Source organism: Pristis pectinata, chromosome 5 (genome assembly GCF_009764475.1).
Source record: "Pristis pectinata isolate sPriPec2 chromosome 5, sPriPec2.1.pri, whole genome shotgun sequence".
NCBI lineage: Eukaryota > Metazoa > Chordata > Chondrichthyes > Rhinopristiformes > Pristidae > Pristis > Pristis pectinata.
The window spans coordinates 99,129,042-99,152,478 of NC_067409.1; the positions used below are offsets into that span (position 1 = coordinate 99,129,042).

Sequence of the window (23,437 nt, forward strand, 5' to 3'; positions counted from 1 at the left end):
TCTGTGTGACTCCAAATCCATAATAAAATGTGATCCAGTCATCATTGCCCTCATAAATGGCCCAGCATCCTACGGAACAGCCAATAATTGCAGACAGTTAACAAGTTCTTATTCTTTAAAGAGTGATTCTGAAAAGAACACAGAACTGAGGAATGTGGATTGCACATATGTCTACCTCTGTATGTACAAGTGCCTGTTTGCTTAAGTATGTAATATTTGTTCTAAACTGTACAACACAGCCTATCCAACATTAGACATGTCCCTTGGGTGGTCTTCTCTTCTTGGGTGGTCCCCTGGGGTCAAGGATATCTTGTTTCCACTGCAGTTCAATGGGTCCTGAGGTGAGGGATGAGTTCTCTGCAGGATCCACAGCCTCTGCTGGAGTGGGGTTTGATAGGGCAGGTAAACAGGTTGTTTGGATTGTTGTGTGTTCCTTCCACAGTTTGCACTTTACCTCCATGTGCTCTCATTAGAGATACCCAAAGTATTTGGTGCCTTCTCAGATGTTCCTGTGTCAGTTTAAGCAGTTTAGAGCAAACTATTTCCATGATTCCAGGGATTTCAGTGAGGATTTTGCATTGTGTCAACGTTTTGAAATGTCACATTGTTGAAGCATTCACTCTGTCCTCCTGCAAGTTACTTGCCATGATGGAGCTCAGAGTAAAGCAATTGTTTGAGGAATCAGATATCAGCCAATTGGTGAGGAGAACACAAAGAGCCCGTAAAGGGATGTAGATAGTTTAAGTGCGTAAACAAAGAATTGACAGAATATAATGTGGCAAAATGTGAGGTTATCCTCTTAGGAAGGAAGAATGAAAAATAAATTATTATATAAATGAAGTGAGAATACAAAACATTGTGGGACAAGGTAATCTAAGGGTCCTTGTGTAGCATGCAGGTCCAGCAATTAATTCAGAAGGATTGACCTTTGTTGTGAGGGATATGGAGTGAGGAAGTTTTGATGCAACTTTATAGGCACTAGTAGGACCACACCTGAATACAATTTTGGTCTCTATATTTAAGGAAGGAAGTGCTTTCATTTGAGGGAATGCAGAGAAGGTTGATTCCTGGGGTTGATGGATGAAGAAAGGTTGAATAAGTTGACCCCATACTCATTAGAATTTGGAAGAATGAGAAGTGATTTTATTGAAACAATATTGAGGGGGATTGACAGGATCAATACTGTGAGGATGTTTCCTTGGTGGGGATATCTAGAATGACTGGGAATGGTTTCAGAATGGATTTGATATTTAAAAAGAGTATGGAGAAGAATTCCTTCTCCCAGGGGGTTCTGACTTCTTGGAATTCTCTACCCAAGACAGATGTGGAGATGTGTCAATGGATATTTCCAAGATGGATGTTGATGGATATTTGAACTTCATTGCCTTGAAGAGAATGAAGGGGAGTGAGCAAGAAAGGCCAAGGTTGGATCAGCCATGATCTTATTGAATGGCAGAGTAGTTTTAAGGGGCTGATTAGCTTAATCTTGCTCTAATTTGTCATGTTCTGATGTTCATATGAACCCCGGTCTTCACCAAAGGATGCACCATAGATCCCAGAATCAGACTGGAATCCAGCTAAGCTATATCATTGCACCAGCCCTCTGCTCAATATTGCTTGCTGCAAGGCTTCATTGTTTTTCCAGCAGGCTCCCCTGTGGTGTGGGGAAATCTACAGGACAAATGGAAAACTCTTCAACCTTCCCTCCAGAACCAAGATCACTCCAACTAGACTTATGTACACACAAGGCAAATTAAATTAAATTGTGTATGAATGTTTATTGTACTCCTGTTTTTTGTGTGTGTAGAAATGCAACCCCAATCACTCCATTCCCTATCCCATCAGAGTCCCAAAGAAAAATCAGGGCGATAGACAGCGCAGCAGATTTTGCTATCATGGGTGAGGTATCTCTTTCATTCAGCTACCCAGCTGAGCCCTTGTGACACTTGTTACATATAGCTGGGATTTGTTGAGTTACGATTGAACCTGGGGCAGCAATGAGAAATGAGAATTGTCAGCAAATTAAACTAATTTTGCAAGTCTTCATTTTAACTATAAAATGATACAAAACTAGTTTTATCCAAGACTTATTGAAGTAACTTGCTGATGTACGTAACGAACTCTTACTTGTATCAACCAGCTGTTATTGTTTTTCATTTAACTCTTGTTTTTAATGTATTCGAAGTGGTGTCATGGACCAACAAATGTTATTTTTATTGTTAGTCCCAAATCTGAGATGGATATCACCATGCACAGGTACAAAGACCACATGAGATGGTTACATGTGGCCGCTTGTTATTATTGTGCCTGAAAGTATTTTGTTCCTTTTACAGTGAAGGGCTTTGAAGTTCTCCATAAAGGAGATTCAGTGACTGCTACACAATGCACGTGCAAGGCAAATTACCACTGCTCACAGGACTGTGAATACTGTCTCAGGGATAATCCCTGTTTCCCAGGGTTTGAAGTCAAAGAAAAAGGTGAGCAAATATCTGAAACACTTATCGAGAGGCAAAAAGAAAAATCCATCCTCTTAAAACTGCAAATGAACAATTTATTGTAGAAATTGGGCAGCATGTCTTGATCTAAGGTTCCAATCGAAATCTTTCAAATCTCTAGCATTTTCTAAAATTCTGAAGGATAATCTTAAGAGACTGCATTTCCTGCATACTTTTTACAGCACCCTGAAACACTTTGTAGTCAATGAAATATGTTTGAAATGTAGTCACTGCTGTAATACAAGAAACATGGCTCTTGGTATGCAGACTGAGAACTCCCTCAGAAAGCAAAGTGATTATTACTATATTATCTGTTTTTAGAAACTATGTTTTAGCAGTGAACATTAACCAAACTATAGGGATTGCTCTTCTTCAATATACAATAAAACTTCAATGTCCACTATCTGATGATCTGGAAATTCCAATGGTTCAGCACCTGACTCACCCAGATGATGTTTGCCGTGCTCCCTTTCCGCTCACCTGGGCCCCAGTTCCCGTGCTCTCTTCAACTCACAGGGCCCCAGATCCCACATTCCCTTTCAACTTAAAAATAAAACAAAACTGCAGATGCTGAAAATCTGAAATAAAAGCAAAAGATGCTGGAAAAACGCAGGTCAGGCAGCCCCTGTGAAAAGAGTAATAACTAATGTTTCAGCTCAAAGAAACCTTCCTGGGTTCTGATGAAGCATCTTTGACCTGAAGTGATAACGGTTTCTCTTTTCGCAGATGCTGCCTGACCTGCTGAGTTTTCCCAGCATTTTCTGCCCTCTCAACTTACCTTGTTCATTGGAAAATTTATTATCAACTGTGTAACATCTAACAAAATGAATTATAGGAGTGTTGAGAAGCTAATTGAAATAACATCCAATATTCTGGAAAATCTGCTGGTCCAGCACCAAAGTTCCATGTGCTCTGGATTCATGGAGTTTTCTTGTAGTACAATGGGATTTTATTTTAACATCTGCTGCAGAGATCAAAATGGATCCGTATTTAGTACTTCATCTGAAAGACATTAGCACTGGATTAATATTATTTAATGCCTCAGTCTCAGGAATGGGGCTTGAACCACAGCCTTCTGATCTGGAGGTAAGAGTGGTATCAACTGAGCCATAATCCCAACTGCTCTGAGATATGGTGCCAAACAGATGGGAAGTGTGAGCTGGCAGGGAGCTAGGATAATCGAGAGGAAATTTAGTTCACTGCTCAGTACGGGGGTGGATGGAGAATGATTTTAGGAGCTCCTGTGAAGTTGCAACCTGGCAAGGCAACAACAATTTGGAAAGGGACAAAAGTGTCCTGAGATTTGATATCCCACAACCTTGTAGGAGCCGAGGACAGAATGAAAGAGAAGGTAGCTGCAAGACCCCTCTCACTGGGGTCATCTCTCTGCCATTCCTACTGCTTTCGTGACCTCTCACAACCTTCCCACGATTGCACCACAAAGTGAGTGAAAGGCGAGCAGATAGAAAGGAGTGTGTTGCACCCTCAGCACCAATACCATTTACAACCAGTGGGCAAGGCAATCAAGGCCAGTGCCAGTCCAGTGGGGAGCAGGAGAAAAGTACAGGTTGAGGAACAAGATAACAACAGACTATCAAATTCACTCTGCTACAGAAGAGGAGAACCCTGTCTCATTATATGTTGTGCTCAGATGCACCTTCTTTGCACAGTTCACTCTCATGCCAGGCATTTGTTAGGATTGTGCATCAGATAATACAAGCCTCACACATGACATGCTAGCAAGAACAAAGGATTGAAGGAGCTCTCTGTCATGCGGGGTAGATGCAGTATATTTGACAAGCAATATAGCTAGAAATTAGATAGTCTATTGTCATAGCCTGCGTGAGAGATGGTTATTGAATAATAGCTCCCAATATACCCCAGTCAAAGCCTTGGTGTACATAAAACAGTCTTTTTGATGGATAGCTAATTTGCAACTTGCATTGTTCATTATAGTAACCAGCAATCATTTTTAGGTGGATTTCAGATCAGACGGTCTCAGCAAGCAATATAGACAAAGTACAATTAATTACTGCTATACGGTGAAATGATTTTCCAGTGCGTTAAAGAGATTTTATGGCAGGACACTCAATTATCTTTTCTCCAAAATGGAGAAGGCTTTAATCACCATGAATCCTAATTGGAAAATTCAATCCACAATTGCTGTCTACTCATTAGTATTAAAGACTGTTACTCTTTCTGCCATGACTTAATTGTACTGTCTTCAGGATGGAGCCATCACTCTTTGACTCAAGCACGTTTCAGTGTGCTGATTTAAATGAGACATTGCTATTTCCAGATCAATTTTCATTCTGTCCAGTAGTCTCTGGTTTCAACTACTGTTCTGCAAGTTTAAATTATTTATAAGACTATTTGATCCTTAAAGAAGCCATGAATAAAGAAACTCAAAAGAGTATTTTATTATCTTTCTATGTATAAATCAGATACATCAGGAGGATTAAAGATCTTTTAAACGTTTCTTTTAACTCTAACTTTTTCACATTCTGCTGGAAGGTCATCGACCTGACATGGTGAATCTTAATTCTCTCCCCACAGTTGCTACCTGACCTGTTGAGGCTATCCAGCACTTCTCATACATACATTAATGTTTAAGATCGCTGACTTGTATCAGAACTGGAAAAAGTTGGAGGTGAAGCAGGCTGTCTTAGCAAGTGCAGAACAGTGGGAAAGAGGAACAAAAGGCAAAGTAATGAAGAGGAATGTAGAAGAGAATAAATACAAAGGGGCAATCGAGCAAGGGAAGGAAATTTTTGTTGCCCTTGCCTGATGAGACCCCATTGTAACTCCAGCCCCATAGCAGTAGGTTTTTAATGATTCTAAAGTGAAATGTCCCAGCCAGCACTATGTTGCATCAAAAAAATCATCCTAAATAGAACATAAAACAGCACAGCACAGGAACAGGCCCTTCGGCCCACGATGTTGTGCCGAACTAACTAAATTAGTAATCAAATGCCCAACTAAACTAATCCCTTCTGCTTACGCAATGTCCGTATCTTTCCATTTCCTGTACAATGGTGGAGGTCATATCACTGGATGGACTGCAGTGGCTCTTGAAGGCGACTCACTACAATTTTCTCAAGGGTCTTTAGGGTTGGGCAAAATATACTGGCCTTGCCTGTGAAACCCACATTACCCAAATGATTCTTTTAAAGTTACAAGCCTTATAAAACTAAAACAGACACAGATCATGCCTTTTATTGCTGTCTACAGTGCAAATGCTGATGGGAAATAAGTAAGAGAGCAGCCAACTCACTACCACCATCTGATAGGACATCGACATCTCCCCATAAGCTTCTCAATCTTTATCTTAATCTTTTATCATGGGCATGCAGGAATTCGTCTCGTCTGCATGAGACAATGCCCCACCCTCCACCAATGCACATACCTCTTCATTGTGCACAGAGTCCTGCACACACAGCTGCCTCTAAGGAGAAGAGTGAAGGACCAGACATTTGTGACTGTGGTGGTGGGGGGGGGGGGGTCTGTCAGTCAGCTGATCCCCAGGTCTGGATCCAGTGAGGTTCAGGACATTGATGGCTCATCTCACAAGGACACCTTCTCACCTGCCAATGCAGCCTCTCACACTCATCAATGCCCTATAGCCAGGAATCTCAGACGATTCCTTCCAGTTATCCCTGGCAGCAGTATAAAGCCAGCTCGTGTAAGGTAAGTGACCCTTGTGGGTCAAGGACATCAGGCATACTCTAAGGAAAAAGGAGCAGCTTTCTAAAGAAACAAAAGATTGCAGATGCTGGAATCTAGATGAAAAACACGATGATGCTGGAGGAACTCAGCAGGCCAGGCAGCATCCGTGGAGAAAAGCAGGCAGTCAATGTTTCGGGTCAGGACCTTTCTTCAGGACTGAAGATAGGAAAAGGGGAAGCCCAATATATAGGAGGGAAAAGTAGGGCAGTGATAGGTGGACAAAAGAGGGGAGGCAGCGTGGGCTCAGGGTGGAGATAGGTAGATGCAGGTAAGAGATAGTGACAGGCAGGTGCAGGGGCAGCAGATCCACTGGGGGATGGGTAAAAGGTAAGAAGAGAGAGGGAAAATAAAGGAGGCTAGGAAAGGGAAGAAGAGAAGTATGATGGGGTGGGGTGGGTGGTTTGTAGGGAGGGGGTTGTGGGGATTACCTAAAGTGGGAGAATTCAATATTCATGCTGTTAGGCTGCAAGGTTCCAAGATGGAGAATGAGGTGCTGTTCCTCTAGTTTTCTAGCAGCCATATTGGAGCCACACAGGAGACGATGTGACATGGAGCTAGAACTTGTGAATGCAAGGGGCAGAAGAGGGTACAATTTATTTTCCACTGAAGTGTAATTTCATTTGCAAGTATTATAAAGTTCAGTGAATACATTAACACTGTAGCAATACATTTTCATTTTGTGCAAATTGCATTCTTAATTGTAAAGGGGCCTTCCATGCCTCATCTAATAAGTTTCCTAATGTTATGCCTTATTTGTCATGCAAATGTATCCAAGCCTAACCTCAATTACATTTGTGTCTCCCCCTATCATTGTGGACTCGTGCCATGATTGCATGTTGTTCTGACAATTGTTGTGTTTATCAAAGATGTGAAGTCTCACCTACCAGTGGAAACAACCTTCCTGCCTCTATCTAATCTGTCCCTTTCATAATGTTATATGGTTCTATAAGATCCCCCTCATTCTTACTTTAGTGTTGCTCGCCCTCCTCACTGAAGCCTGATATTCACCAAAGCCCACACTTAGACAACCAGCAGCACTTTGACAAGACAGCAGCCCCTCTCAAAATGGCCACTCTGCTTGACTCTAACTTCTTTTTATTGGCTGTTGTTAACTAGCCAATGAGCCAATCAACTATTAACAATGTGCAAATGTGCCTCTTCCGGACTCCAGCAAGGTGAAACTCCCAAGCACAAACACAGAGACTCACCTCTTTTCAAATCTCCTGCTTCAAATCTCGCTCCAACTCCCGATTCCTGCAAGGTGAAACTCCCTACATTAAGCTTATGGATGATCTTTTACTTCTGCTTTACCTTCTTGCACTATTCTCATATTCCTTGTTTCCATTAATATCAAAGAATCAATTGATCTCTCTTGAATATTCTCAGTGACTGATCCTTGACAGGCCTCCTGGGCAGAGAATTGCAACGATTCTCTGCCCTCAGATGAAGACATCTTTCCTCATCTCAGTCTCAGCCTGTCGAGCTAATCCAAGGGAAGTGTGTTTTGTCCAGAGGCTAGTGTCTTGTTAATTAGCTACCACTCAACAAGAAATACAGAATTTGGTGCATGTCACTTCAGTATTTGGATCAGGGATTCATTCATTGATGTGTATTGATCAGTGCAGAGATGTGTGAGGGATTATGTAATATGTCCCCTGAGCTCTATCAGCTGATTTTTGTGGAAACAAATTTGGTGTATTGTGGAGAGGGCCACTTTGTCTGGATAGTTGATCACAACTTAGTAAACTTGTCATGAAAACCAGCTCTCTGAGAGAATCCCTTAAGTCCTGACTCCCTCCTCTGTTCCACTGGGAGGTGAGCCAAGGGATCATTGAACTGCAACTTGCCCCTGGCTCACATGCCCCTTTGTTATTCTCTTCCTTATGCTCCTGCAAGACTTAGAGCTCCCTCAGGCTCCAAGTCTCCTTGCTTTTCTTCCTGGGGCTGCTGCCTTTGGATTGTGCAGCCTACAATGATGAAGTTGGCACATTTGTTTGGCAAATACCACCAAGTGTCCCTGCACTGATGCAGGTATTGGGATCTCATTTTTACAATGTGTGTGGCTCCTATTGTGACAGCGCTATGTTGGGAGGGTCCACTGCAATGAGAAGCCAGGGAATGAATGGTACCTCTTCAAGCAGCGCTGGCTGCTGAAAATGTCTGGCCGTTCAGTTTCCCCAATTATGAAAGCAAAATGGGTATTTCCTGAAAGTATGCCATTCACCAACAGAAGAATTTTCTGATGATTTGTGATGAGGTGGAAATTGAAGGAGAGTGAACCCTCCCTGTTGAGGCAGGAGGATCCTCTTGATCACTGCTTGTGCCTGAGGGAAACCAGCAATGCTGATAAATCCCTGTGCCTGAGATGCCACCACTTCCTCACTGAAGCATCTGAACATCCATCCATGAGTATAGTGCCTGGGTGAGTTCTCTCATGCCATGAGACATGACAAAGATCCACTGCGACCTCATCAAAATACCTTGTGACAAGGAAGTGAAGAGTCGAGGTGAACTTCATCTCCTTAGGAAGGAGCAGTCTAGGTACAAGAGCATGACCAAAGGCTTTCCTACAGAGGTCCAGATAGGATACAGTATCCCTGGTGAATGCTCTCCTGAGAAGATCGTAAGATAAGATATCTTTATTAGTCACATGTACATTGAAACACACAGTGAAATGCATCTTTTGCGTAGTGTTCTGGGGGCAGCCCACAAGTGTCGCCACGCTTCCGGCGCCAACATAGCACGCCCACAACTTCCTAACTGGTACGTCTTTGGAATGTGGGAGGCAACCAGAGCACCTGGAGGAAACCCATGCAGACACGGGGAGAATGTACAAACTCCTTACAGACAGTGGCTGGAATTGAACCCGGGTCGTTGGCGGTGCAATGGCATTATGCTAACCGCTACACTACTGAGCCTGCCTCCTGCCCCAAGATTCCAACACACCCCAAGAGACTTGTCATCGTTAGACTGAGTGCTCAAGTAATGGTGTGTTGCCAATGGTGTCCCTTCTGGGGCAACTAATTCTTCAAAAAAACTCACACCAGAGACTTTGGAAGGTGTTTGAGCAACCTGCAGTCACTTCTGAATGTGCCCAGTCAGGTCACCTGATGTCAGAAGCGAGTTTAATTAAATCACGAGCAAAGCAACAACATAACACAATGTACTTCTGGTTGAATTGTGAGTATCCATCAATGGTTTTAAATTATACCTTTCAGCTTCAATTGCATGCAGCAAGGGTGCAAATGTCCATTGATAATATCATGAAGAGTGTGTCTGACACTTGGGAAAATGTCAGACAAACTAGCGTGGATCAAGCCTATAAGTGCCCAAGCCAATTCCCCATTGGTCTCTAATTGATGCAAAATGATTGCTCGTGCAGCCTGACGTATACTACACAACTGATATGTAAATTGAGTACAAAAATGCATAAATGGTCTCATTTCTAGCAATTATATCCTTAACTTTTTCTTGTTCTGAAGAAAGCTCATTGACACTAAAGCTTGCTTCTCTCACCACAGATGCTGCCTGAGCTGTTGAATCTTTACCTGGTCTGGCCTCAAGTAACCAAATCCACAGCAACAAGTTTCAATTGTTTCTTTATTGATATGGCCTACCTCAGTTATATTAATGAAACTGTGATATACTGCAGATTTTTTTCCCACCTCATGGACTACAATAACTGGCCTTGTTTTGTTTTGGTGTATTTTTTTGGACATGTGATCAGAACTTAGTGGCATTATGGTATCACTGGTATGATCAGCACTGAATGCCCATTGCAATTAGCCCAGAATGGATGATGGCGATCTTAATCACTGCAGTCCGTGTTGTAACTGCCACCTCTCAGGGACATGATGGTTTTGCTTGCATTCCACTTTCTAACAAATGTTATCTTGCTCTGCAGCAAACAGGAAATCTGATACCAAATGCAGACCATGTCCTCCAATGCATTTTTCAAATGAGACTTCATTTACAGTGAAGTGTAAGCAAAGGACCAAGTAAGTGCAAAACAATTTAAATTATAATGCTTCATTGTTTTTTTAATATTTATTCCAAAATGCAGCAATGAATGAATCTGGATTTCCTGAGGTCTATGTATAGCATTTTGAAAGAGATAGACAGAGGTACGAGAATGCAGTGGTTAGATTGCAGGACTAGTAGCCCAATTCCATCTTGACAGCTGGGGAAATTTAAATCCAAGTAATTAAGTATATCTGATTTTTTAAAAAATCTAATATCAGAAATGGGAACCTGTTGAACACAATTTCATTTTCATGAAACCCATGTTGACCATGTCATGCTTTTCCAGGTGCTCCTTTATCACTCTTTGGCAAAGGATTCCAGCACTTTACCCAGACGTCTGATGTCAGACTAACCAGCCTGTCGTTCCCTATTTTCTCTCTCCCTCCTTCCTTGAATAGTAGTGTTACATTTGCTGCTCTCCTGTCAAACCAGTGTTTCCATATAGATGTGACTTTAAATTAGAATATAAAGGATTATTTTGGAGGTAACGTCCTCTGTTAAGAACAAAGTACTTTGGTTATGAGTTTAAATCAGAGCAAATTACTGGTTGAACTGCTCTGATTCTTTCTGGATGAGTGCAGTGGTGTAGCAATGAAGTTACTGGACCATAATACAGAGACAACAGTTCATATCACACTGTGGTAGCTGGTGATTTTAAATTTAAGTAATGAAATAAATGTACAATTTTTTAAAAAAATCTCAGTCATAATGACCACATTTTAAATAAAACCCATCCTGTTCACCAATATCCTTCAGGGAAGGATATCTGTGATCTTTAATTGGAATGACTCCAGTCTCATTGCTCTGATTGACACTTGCTTGTCTCCCCAATTCAAGAAAATTTAGGGATAAACAATAAATGCATCACCAGTTATGTCCACATCCTCTAAACAAACATTTTTTTTAAACTAAAGATGTGAGAGGCTGTTTCCTCAGGGTGGATAATTGATAATCACCAGCTGCTGATTCCTCCAGTTCCCATGTTCCTTCTAACTCACTGGGGCCCCGGTTCACACCTGCCTTCTAACTCACTGGGGCCCCAGTTCACACCTGCCTTCTAACTCACTGGTGCTCTAGTTCCTGTGCTGATCTCTAACTCACCAGGGCCCAGGTCGCTGCACTGACTTGAAACTTACTGGGTTCACTGGAAAATTTATTATACTACTGGACCGTGTAACATTTTTTTAAAAATGTATTAAAAGTGTGTTGGAGTATTAAGTGGATTACTAACCAATAGCCTGGAAAATCTGCCAATTCAGCACCACCAAACTTGCAAGCTTGCCTGAGTTTTACTGTAGATAGTTGGAGGAAGAGGGACATGCAGTTTGGGCAGGAATGTGGGATAGGTAAACTGTCAAGTGAGGACAGATACCTCTTCCATTTCCGTTCCCACGTGCTATTGAGGCTCAAGAATGAATGTTTGGTAGTTAGAATTTGGTTCAGACTTTGCTGACAACTCAGTCTGGCAATCAAAGGTTTGTGATGTGCATACAGTCAGAGAACTTGTGTCAGATTTCCACAGGGATTCTCCTTATTGCTTATGAGCTACTTGTATTTATACAGCACTTTTAAAGTCAAAGTCAAGTTTATTGTCATATGGATGTACATGTATGCACAGGTGCAATGAAAATCTTCCAGCAGCATCACAGGCACATAGCATCATATAAGCCACATTCACAAGAAAAACATAAATTAAACACAATTTTTACAAGAAAGAACACAATTAGAACAAAACAAAACAAAGTTCATTTTAGTGCAAAGTGGTCATAGTGTTGCTAAACTGTAGTGATGAGGGTTGTGCCAGTTGCTTCAAGAACTGAATGGTTGAAGAGAAGTAGCTGTTCTTGAACCTGGCGGTGTGGGACTTCAGGCCTCTGTACCTCCTGCCCAATGGTAGCTTGAATTTTCCAAGATAACAGTGTTATCAAACTAAATCTAACATTGACTTACAAAAGCAGGTAGCAGGGCAGATGGCCAATGCTGACTCAAAGTCATAAAACAAATTGCATTTTATTTAGTGTCATTCATAACAACAGGTTATCCCAAAGCACTTTACAATCAATGGAGTACTTGTTATTACTGTTGTAATTTAGTAAACACTGCAGCCAATTCTCTAGTGTTGATTGTGGGGTAAACATAAGATAAGGTATCTTTATTAGTCACATGTACATCGAAACACACAGTGAAATACATCTTTGCGTAGAATGTTCTGGGGGCAGCCCGCAAGTGTCGCAACGCTTCTGGCGCCAACATAGCACGCCCGCAACTTCCTAACCCATAAGTCTTTGGAATGTGGGAGGAAACCGGAGCACCTGGAGGAAACCCACACAGTCACAAGGAGAACGTACAAACTCCTTACAGACAGCGGCCGGAACTGAACCCAGGTCGTTGGCGCTGTAATAGCGTTACGCTGACCACTACACTACCGTGCCTGCCTGATTTTTTTCTCTTGGAAATTGTGTCCTAGGAGTTTTTGACATCATCCTGAGAGGACAGAGGCTAGGGCCTCCTGTGTCATACACAAGGTGAATGTTCGTCACTGCACTTGTAAAGTATGTGCTCAGTAGAACATATACATGTAAGATGCAAGAAGCTCAGAAACATTGTGGATCATTTATAAAATGGTTCTTCACACATTCTGAGGAATTTCCTATAAACATTGTTGTAGGTCAGAAAGCAGTTAATCATATGACATAATCCTTAAGGTGATGAATGCCTTAAAGCAACAATTATTGTTCACAACAAAATTATATATATTGCACTTCTTCCTTTTTATTAAGAAAATGAAAATCTAGACTCATCTAATATATGTCTAAATTTTATAAGCTTTGTATTCTGTGCAGTGATATTGATGTTCCTTTTTTTCAAAGATAGAATTGTATGGCCCACCACATCCACGTTGACCCTTGAACCACTTGTACTGATCCTATTTACCTGCATTAATCCACAACTTTCAAGTGTTTGTCTAGATGCTTTGTAAATGTTGTGAGAGTACCTGCCTCCACCTCCCTCTTGTGTAGAAGATTCCAAAATACACTGCCTTCTGGGTGAAGAAAATTCTTATCATTTCTGTGTGACTGGTTGACCCCCTATTTTGAGATTCCGACTCTGGTTCTCAACTCCCCAGCCAGGAGAAACATCAGCTCTGGATCTTCCCTGCAAAGTCTCTTCAAAATTTTATGTGTTTCAACGAGATCACCAGTAATTCTTCTAAATTTTAGACTTCTGGGCATGTCTGCTTAATCTCTTCCCATTTGACAAACCTGGCATCCTGGGCATTAATCTCGTGAACCTTAGCTGCAGTCTCTCCATCAGGAGTATATCCATTCATAAGCAGTAAGACCAGACTTGCACACAGTACTCCAGATATGGTCTCACAAGAGCTAACAAGATCCATTGTAATCATGCATAATTGGAGCAAGACACCTCTACTTTTGTATTAAAGTTCTCTTGCAGTGAAGACCAACATTGTTTGCCTTCCTAATTGCTTGCAATACCTGCGTGTTAGCTTGAAGTGATATATGTACAGGGACACCTGGTCCCTCTGAACACCAACACCTTTCAACCTCTCACCATTTAAAAAATACTCTGCCTCTACCAAACTCATAGTTGCACCGTATCATCCCTATCTGGGCGCAATTATATTGTCTCATCTTGACGTTCATCAGAAGCACTAAGTGTTAGTTCTTGAACATTGTGAGATTGACTTCAGGAACACCTTTGATGTTCTCCAGACATCGTACTCCAGGATCAAGTGACCTACATAGACATTTTGGAATTTCTCAGCAACTTTCACATGATATTTCCGGGAACTACTTACCTCCACAATGTCCTCGATATCTCACATCTCCTAGCTGCTGGAGTGTGGTGTTGTTCTGTAGTTTAGAAGAAATGCTGCAAGCTGATGGACATTCCATAATCTGTACCTTCAAAGTTTCACTTACTGTGCTAACTGACTTTACTGACCTCCCATTTGAAGTCGGGTGGTAAACAGGATTATAGTGCTTTGTTCCATTGCTCTTCATAAATTGTTCAAACTAAAACAATGTAAACTGTAGACCAACGGTCAGTCATGACTTCTTGCAGAAGACCATGTCCATCTTCTATTGTGCATTCTGTCAAGACCCATGCTTTACTTCTTGCCACTTCAAATGTTCAGTACAGTACCAAGAAGCTGTCCACAACTTTTCATTTTAATTCAAATGGTCCCACTGGTATGGTTTTATAGGCCACTTCTGAATCTTGAGTACTGATTTAGGATAACATGTTCTTCATTCCTGATGTACTCTACATTTACTACCTCACTTTCTATATACCTGTCTATGCCTGGCCAAGAGACACATCTTCCAGCCACTGAACATCAACTGTTCTGCTCAGATTCCACAAACTTGCTTTATATTCCTTTGGTATCACAATTATGTCGTATCTGATTCTTATAATGGCACAGAAGGAGGACACTGCTCTCCCAGGAGAGCAATCCCATACATCCTATTCACCCTCTCCTTATTTCACTCTACCCCTGCAGTTTCTTCTCTTCCATGCCCATCAACTCCCATTGATTTATTTTTGCCATTAACCAACACTAAGTGATAATTTACAGCTTATTAACCTCCCTCACTTTTGAGCTGTGGGAGGGAACCAGGCCATCCAGAGGAAACCCACGGTCACGGAAAGAACTTGTAAACTCTGCACAGGCAGCTCCTCAGATCAGGATCAAACTCGTCCTTAGAGCTGTGAGGCAGCAGCACTGACTACTGCTCCACCATGTCCTCACTTTCTGCAGAGACACAAGAGAAGCTGCAGAAGCTGGAATCTGGAACAACACACACAAAATGCTGGAGCAACTCAGCAGGTCAGGCAGCATCTATGGAGGGAAATAAACAGTCAAGGCCTTGACTTGAAACGTTGACTGCTTATTTCCCTCCACAGATGTGGCCTCACCTGCTGAGTTCCTCCAGCATTTTGTGTGTGTTGCCCCACTTTAAGCAGCCTTGGTATTAACACACCAAGAAGAATCCATGATTGACACTTTTCTTGCACAAATCATAAGCCTTTTGCTGATCTTTACTCACCATCCTGGTTAGTCTTTCTTTAATATTTGATATAGTGAAGTAGTGAGGTCATAGTTTGGATCATACTTAGAAATTCCTGGTCCCCGGGAAGTAATGCTTTGGAATTTTCTGGTTCTCATGATGTTCCAACTTTCTCCTTAACTAACTGCAGGCTGCTTTCATTTATTTATTGACCTAAATAAATTACTCCTTCTGCAAGGTTACATATGCATTTTAAAGGTTGACTTTACTTTGATCAAGTCTTCAAAATGTTTCCAGAAATATGTAAAGATTTCACCTCCCTGCAGTGGTTACAGTTAGAATTTCATTGTAATTGTAGAAGTAATGATGGATGCCTTGCAGCATCTTATCTGAAATATTTTTAGTGATTATTTTACCCCAAAAGGTACCTTGATACACGAGTACAGCTCCTTTCCAAAGACGTACAGGTTAGGAAGTTGCGGGCATGCTATGTTGGCGCCGGAAGCATGACGACACTTCCGGACTGCCCCCAGAACACTACGCAAAAGATGTATTTCACTGTGTGCTTCAATATACATGTGATTAATAAAGATATCTTGTCTTATCTTTTGGGGTTTAATTGGCAAGTAGTCTTTGCCTTTCTTCATCTACGTTAAGCTGGAATAGGCATGTGACAGATTTAATTTCGTGGTCTCGTTCAATAATTTATAAGACAAATCTTGAGACTTGGGCAGAGGGCATTGTCTGTCAGCCGCTGCTTATTATGAGTTACTTTATAAGACTGGCTCTACAATGATTATCAGCTTTACAGCTCCAGTGACCTGAATTCAATCCTTACTATTAAAGTATCTTGCTGCTCTGAATTGACACATTTGTTCTGCATGATTCCCATTGCAGAAGTAGCAGAGCTTCCTGCCAGACCTGTGCCTTGTGGTACTCATGCCTACTTGGCTTGATCTGATGCAGTATTTCCTGGCCATTGCTCCTGCCCATTCGTCTGTATACTGTGCTTACACAAACATTCTGTGCCACCTGATGTTTCACAATTTTATCGGCCATTTCCATAGAAGGAAATACCTTGAATGGCCATTTGAAGGGTAGATCTGTTGTGTTCAGTAACTTGATAAGTCTTTATCGGTTAGTCCACACAAAACAAAAATATCTTGCAGCATAATCCAAGAATGTACCAAACTTGCAAAGCCATGACATTTTTTTAAGAATGTCTGCGTAATGACTAATCATCTCTCTTGACCTTTGATTATGTGTTCCAAATGCATAACTTTTCACAATGTCCGTCTATGTCTTAAAGTGTCTTTGCAGCTTCTCTATCACTTTAAGTGGAACATCAATCATCCTACAAGTTAGTTTGCCAGCATTGCAGAAGAATCTGACCTTATCTCTAATAAAAGGATCACCTCCTTGATTTTGAGTACAATGTCATTCCAAGCATTTTTACTCGCACTCTCTAATTTGACAATCTTACTCAACTTAAAAAATCTCTAGCCATTTCATATCTGAATTATCATAACTATTGATATTGTCATTTTGAACTATTTTCCATTCTGACAGTATTTTCTTTACTCAATGCTCAAGTCTGCACCTTACACTTGCTACAATTAATCGTGACTTCTCAGACTCAATGAACCAACCCAGTGATGAAATCTGTAACATGCTCAACAACTTTGCCATTACCATTGACTCTGATTCCACAATGCCATCCTTGTCATCAGTATAAAATATGTGTGTTCAATGGTTCTAACCATTAAACACACATATTTAATGATCCATCGTAGAGTGTACGTATTAATGCATGTGAGACGCAAGGAGCTCAGAGTGTCTGTACATTACTCAGTCTCACCACAGACTTTCTCTGGAGCTTTCAATAAACATTGTTGCAGCCCAGAAAGCAGTTAGTCACAAGACACTATCCTTAAAGAGTGAAAGCCTTTAAGCGTCAATTACTGTTCAGAAGCAATATTACACTAATTACAGCATTGAAGACTTTAGTGCTCAAAATGGAGTGGAACTTGAACCCATAACCTTTTGATTCAGGAATAGAAGTGCTACCCATTAAGCCACAGCTAATAGGTACTCTTAGGGGAGAAAAGAGAGGTTCAGAGGCAGAGATTCAGGAAGGCAATTCCAGAAGCTTAAAACTACAGCTGCTGATGCTAGAATGGTTAAAGTCAGGATGTACAAGGGGCAAGATTGGAAGAATGAAGATATCTCATAGGTAATTTTTACTTGTTTTTCAGGATGTTGGTGTCACTTGCAAGGCTAGCGCTCTATGTGCATCCCTGTTTGCCCTTGAGAAGGTGGTGATGGGTTGCTTTCCTGAACCTTCTGGGAAAGGTACTCCCACTAAATCTCCTGGTGAGGATTTCCTGAATTTAAATCCAGCAAAGATTCAAGAGCAGCAGTGTATTACCCAGTCAGAGTAGGGCTGGAGGAGATTACAAAGGCAGAGAGTGGACTAGGGCCAGGAAGGAATTTGTAAACAAGGGTGAGAACTTTAAAGTTCAGGAGTTTTTTGATTGGATAGTGATGGTGGGGTGGAACTTTGTGTGAGTTAGTTCACAGGAAGCAGAGTTTTGGATGACCAAAACTTTCTGGTAGGTGGAAAATTAGAGGCTGGTCAGGCATGTAAGGGAACGTTCAAATCTGAGAATAACACAGTGTGAGGGTTTTAGCTGTGGATGAGCTGAGGCATCGGCCACACAGGAAAGCTGAAACTTGGTTCAGCAGTAACTGAAACCCTTAAAAGTTTATTAACATATTTAAAGAAATTAATTTCTCACCGCTTCAATCGATAACTTGGGTCTATGAACTATTAGAGCCCTGTTTGAGACAAGGAACAATAACCTGGAATATTAAAAGGAGATCAGGGTGCAACATGTTTTCTGATGACAATGATTTAATGAATAAATTGTTATGTTTGTATTTGGCGCACTCTTTACTTGCCCAGCCAATGCCGCTTGCCTGTGAAAATTCCCTGCAAAACAAAAGAAGTACTCCATTGGTTGTGAAGGATTTTGAGATGTCCTGAGGTCATAAAAGGTGCTACATAAATGCAAGCTGTTTTCCTGTATTCACATCTAAAGGAATTGTGGTTGATGTTGCATTAAACCTAGTGAGTGGCTGATGCTGAACCAATCTATTCACAACTTTGTGTTGTATTTGACTCCAGATAAGTTTTGAACCACACATCTGTGCAACATCAGAGAGTACCCTTTTTCCTCTCTGTAACATTACCAATTCCACATCCTGTTCCAGTTTCCCAACTATATTGAAATATTCCTCCTTTAATCCCCAGCACTGGAATATGCAATTGATTTTGTCACTTTTTAACCTATATTTGTATAACAAAAATATTGTTTTGGATAAAAATGGTACATGGTTTCACAAAAAAATATTTTTATTTTACTTCATTTTCCATAGTTGCACAGTCCTTGGACTAATGGAGAAAGTACCAGGCAACGCTACAGCTGATGCTGTATGCATCGCAGTTGGTGCATCAACATCACTCAGTTCAGGTAGAGAATATAACATTTATGTGGGGTGATGATAAATCTATCATTTGGAATTCTGCTTTGCAATAAGTGTCTTGAGTCCTAAATGTTTAAAGCCCTAAAGTTAGAGCCAAACAGCACAGGAACAGGCCCTTTGGCCCAATGTGCCTGTGCTGGCCACCGTACTTAACTATTCTAATCCCATTTTCTAGCATCAGCCTGCAGCTTTCTATGCCGTGGCATTTCAAATGGTCATCTAAATACTTCTAAATAGTTCTCTTCTTGTGAGAGTGTCTGCCTTCCACCACCCTCTCAGGCAATGTCTCCCAAATTCCACCTACCTTCTGCATGAAAAAATCTTCCTCATATCCTCTCTAAATCTCCTGCCATCTGCCTTATACCTTTGTTATCTGATTATATTCAGCTTTACTAAGGGGAAGTTTCTCATTATCTACCCTATCTATGCCCATCATAATTTCATACATTTCAGTCAGCTTCCCCCATCAACCTTCTCTGCTGCAAGGAAAACAGGGCTTTCTAGTTTCTCTCGTCATAAATGAGACAGTCCTTCACAGGCAACATTCTGGTGACTGCACCCTCACCTGTGCAATCACATCCTTTCTATAAGTGTGGCAACCAGAACTGCACACAAGTACTCCAATGTTTTATAACGTTTTACCACAGCCTCCCTGCTCTTATATTGTATTCTCCAGCTAAAGAAAGCAAATATGCTGTATGCCTTCTTCATACCTTATCTAGCCATGCACTGAGGTCCCTCTGTGCCTTAGCACCTGACCATTGATTGTTCTCTGTTATATGCACTAAATGTGTTTTGTAGCAACAAATATGCACTGAATTCAATTCTGAAATTCTATTTCACTGAAGAAAACAGAATCAGATTTCAAACGTAGAGGTCAAAGCATTGCTACATCGTACAGTTGATTCATACTTTGTTTACACTGTTTCTGTCTTTGCAGTTGCAGTCTGACCTGTTATGCATTTCTGGCATTTTGTGTTTTTATTTCAGATTTCCAGCATCCACAATATTTGGCCTTTGAGATAATAGTTGAACAACTGTTATTAGTGAAATAAATTAAAATAAATTTACAAGTAAATAAATTTGCAAGGATACCATATCTTTGCAGCTGACACTTTTACTGTATTGCATGTCAGATAGAGATAAGTTATAAAATCTGATAAAATACCAGCTGAAGTCCAAAGTATGAAAGTGCTCAGAAATGACTGCTATTATTTAGTGTTAATCAAATGGAAATTGCTTGTACACAAATAATAATGAAAATCATGTTTTTATGTTCCAACGGATAAGTATATTAATAGTATACATTTTACACCTCACAGATGAACTCTCTGACACATATTGTAAAGTATGAAAGACATGCAGTGATTAATAAAAAGATTGAATAAAAAATGGAGTTTTTCTTCACAACAACTATTGAGGTTGAACATGTTACAATTACTTCTGGATTCATCCTGAATATATTACAGCAGATATCTTGGGCTACTAATCCTGGCAAGTTGGATGGTATACTGTTTTGTAACAATAAGAATAATACACCATATGACATATGAAGCTAGTATTTCGTAAGTGCTTGAATACGTGTACCAAAATGGCAATGAGCATAGGATAAGCACCAGTTTCACACAGGGCTATAGGAGAAGGATTTCCTTTCATGATATGCAATGCTCCAATCATGTAAGCATCTTGAATCCTGGGTATGTGCCAGCAGTTGCACAACATTCAAGGGAGAAGTCTCAGCACCCACGCTGCTTCCCTTGTCTGCAAGCATTGCCAGGAACCTGCACTATTGCACATAGCGAGTAATCTATATCCCTGACCTTAATGTGCAGAGATGATTTGGCAGGGTGAACCATGCAACGATGTTTTAATGTTCCAAAACCAGAGTCGTTAATTTTTTTTTTGGCAATCACAAGTTGATAGATACATAATACTATCTTTTACATCATCTTTTAACCACTATGATTCTAGTAACCATTTGAGATGTTATACAACATCTTGAAAATTAAAATTTAAAAAAATCTGTAGATGCTGGAAATCTGAAATAAAAACGCAAAATGCTGGAAACACTCAGCAGGTCAGGCAGTGTCTGTGGAAAGAGAAACAGTGTTAACGTTTCCAATTCTGAGGTCCTTTGTTAATTCTGGGAAGGAGCAGTTGAGAAGCAGCTGAATATGGCAGATTCTGCTTTTTATGAGATCCGTGGAAGATCTTTCAATGATTAAATGACTTGCAAAAGTTCAAATGGCACAGTGACTTGACTGAAGTCTCAAAAGAGATATCATGATTGATCTGAAATTTTAACTTTGCTGCTTTCTCCACTACTCTTCATGCAACATACCTTCAATCCCAGCCTATCTGCAAGCGTGCCATGGATATTCTCAAGCAACTTGGAGTTCACTAACTCCTGTAGTGAAGTTAAAAGGGACGGGAAGTAAGAGTTAAGGTCAAGTAGGGAATTCCAGATGTGTTGCATTCAGCTTGGTGCCCACAAGTTGTGTGTGAAACAATCAGCCCCACACAAGTGCACAGCACTCCACTGCTTAATATGGCAAAGCAAGGACTGAGGTCCAAAGTGTTTCTGCTACATCTCCCCATGATGACCCAGTTATGTTGGCCAGCATGTCGCTCCAAGTCTGACATTTGCTAGTTCATTCATCAATCGACAGCCTTAGCAATTACATTAAGTATGCTGTAAAGTTCAGACCAGAGAACATAAGTGCCAACAGGTTATTTTGAAAGGTGTTTGAAAATGCATTATGAGGCAGCCAAACCACTTAATTTCCACTCATTTTGATTTTTGTGGCTGACCTCTCTTTAAGGAACCAGAGCTCTGGCTGGAAATTATTAAAATCTAATGATATTACAGGTTCATGGCATCACAATAATTATGGCCTAATGCACATTTTCAAGATACAACCCTTCAAACACTCCATTTGTCACTAAAATGTTTCCTCTAAGGGTTCCAGCATTGCAAATAGCCTTATCAGGAGTTAATGGACTTACCTTTTTTGTATCTGTCCACCTATATCTCTAACTATCATCTGCTTGCCTACCTCCCATCCCAACACCATTATACATTACAAGTAGCACAGTAGTAATCCTGAAATCCTCAGGCAGCACACTTTCATTTTAATTAAAAACAGTTTAGCAACACTAAATACTTTGCCTGGGAGGAAACATGCAGAATAATTGTATATCTCCTGGAGTTCATTTCAACTTCCTCCATAAGGCTCACAGTTTAATCAACCTGGACAGTCTGCCAATTTTAAAGGAACTATAATTTCTATTTATTGTATCTTTTTTGACTCAAGTAATTGTCGGATTTTTCTTTTCAGATTCTGTGCCCCCAGCAGGAATTCTGGCCCAATTACATTACACACTGAAATCAATAAGTACGAATTCCTGGGCAGAATACACACAGTGGGCAAGGCTCTATGGTATTCATGTGTAGTTCCTGCCTCTAACCAGTAAATAAGTACAATAGGAACCATAGAGTAAACTATAAAAATTAAAGTCAGCTCCCCTACCCCCCCCCCCCCCCCCCACTACCTCAAGTCTAGACTGAGCCAGAGAAACCTATTCTTTCCAGGTGGCTCACTGAACTAGAGGCCTCCAACTGCTTAGCAGTCCGTGTTCAAAGTTAAATCTCACCATAGCCTGGATGACTGCCAGCAAAAGTCACCCAGTGACCCAAAGACCAGGAGATTCCCTGCTCTCTGCTTCCCTGTTCAATGAAGACTGTGTCATGAGAAGCTAATAGAATATGCTAAATTAAAGTACAGGTAAATTGCTGTGTTGCCACAAAGCAATGTTTAGATGGTGATAAAGGAGGTAAAAGGACAAGTGTTGCATCACTCCAGTTATACACGAAAATACCACAGAAAGAGGAATGATTGAAGAGAGGGAATTATTGAAAAGTGAACCATGCTGCTGGATGGAGAATGATGCCGACACAGTGTTATAAAGGGTAGGGAGGGGAAGATGAGTTTGGTGGGGACAAAATCCAATTATAATCTCACTCTCCTTGCATTGTAGATGACACAGTGTTGACTATTGTTGTGGGCTTTGCATGTGGATGTACAATACTGCTAGTGTTTATCTGTGCCATAATATTCCACAGAAAGACGCTGGCAGCTCTAACAGGTATTTTGAGATCATTTCTATCTTTGTTTCACAAAAAGTAGTATGTATATTGTTTTAGAAAAATTACATGTCTGCCCCTCGCTATAGAACAAGAGATATTGATCAGGACATTCCTCAGGAATGCTCTCTCTGCCCAACTTACTTTCTTGCAATTGTATAGTCCCCTTCATACCTGTCCCAATGCACTTTACAAGCAATGAATGAAGTATTTCATGAAGCAGGAGAATGAAGAACCCAACATGATATCAGTTTGAAGAGCTGATCTCTGCTGACCCCTGCTGACAGCACATGTCTCAACAGCAAAATTTCCTACCAGTGATAGGTTTATAGTCAATTGTTTTTCTTTGTGCCGTCAGTGGTATTTTAATGAATTAAATGTACCACAATTCATAGTTTATTGCTTCAGTATTGCACTAAAACTTTGTTAATTGGTTATTGGACTGGTAGTAGTAGTTCATTGGATTTACT

General features: G+C 40.8%; 1 protein-coding gene across 2 annotated transcripts in view; it reads left to right on the forward strand.

Moving 5' to 3' along the window:
* The window catches only part of LOC127570239 (uncharacterized), a 63,278-nt gene that overhangs the window by 31,893 nt on the left and 7,948 nt on the right, over nucleotides 1-23,437 (forward strand). For both annotated transcript variants that reach the window (XM_052015561.1, XM_052015560.1), the window contains exons 4-7: nucleotides 2,334-2,477; nucleotides 10,126-10,219; nucleotides 18,716-18,810; nucleotides 22,862-22,969. In XM_052015561.1, coding sequence (XP_051871521.1) covers nucleotides 2,334-2,477; nucleotides 10,126-10,219; nucleotides 18,716-18,810; nucleotides 22,862-22,969 — 441 coding nt within the window. The remainder of the gene's footprint in view (nucleotides 1-2,333; nucleotides 2,478-10,125; nucleotides 10,220-18,715; nucleotides 18,811-22,861; nucleotides 22,970-23,437) is intronic.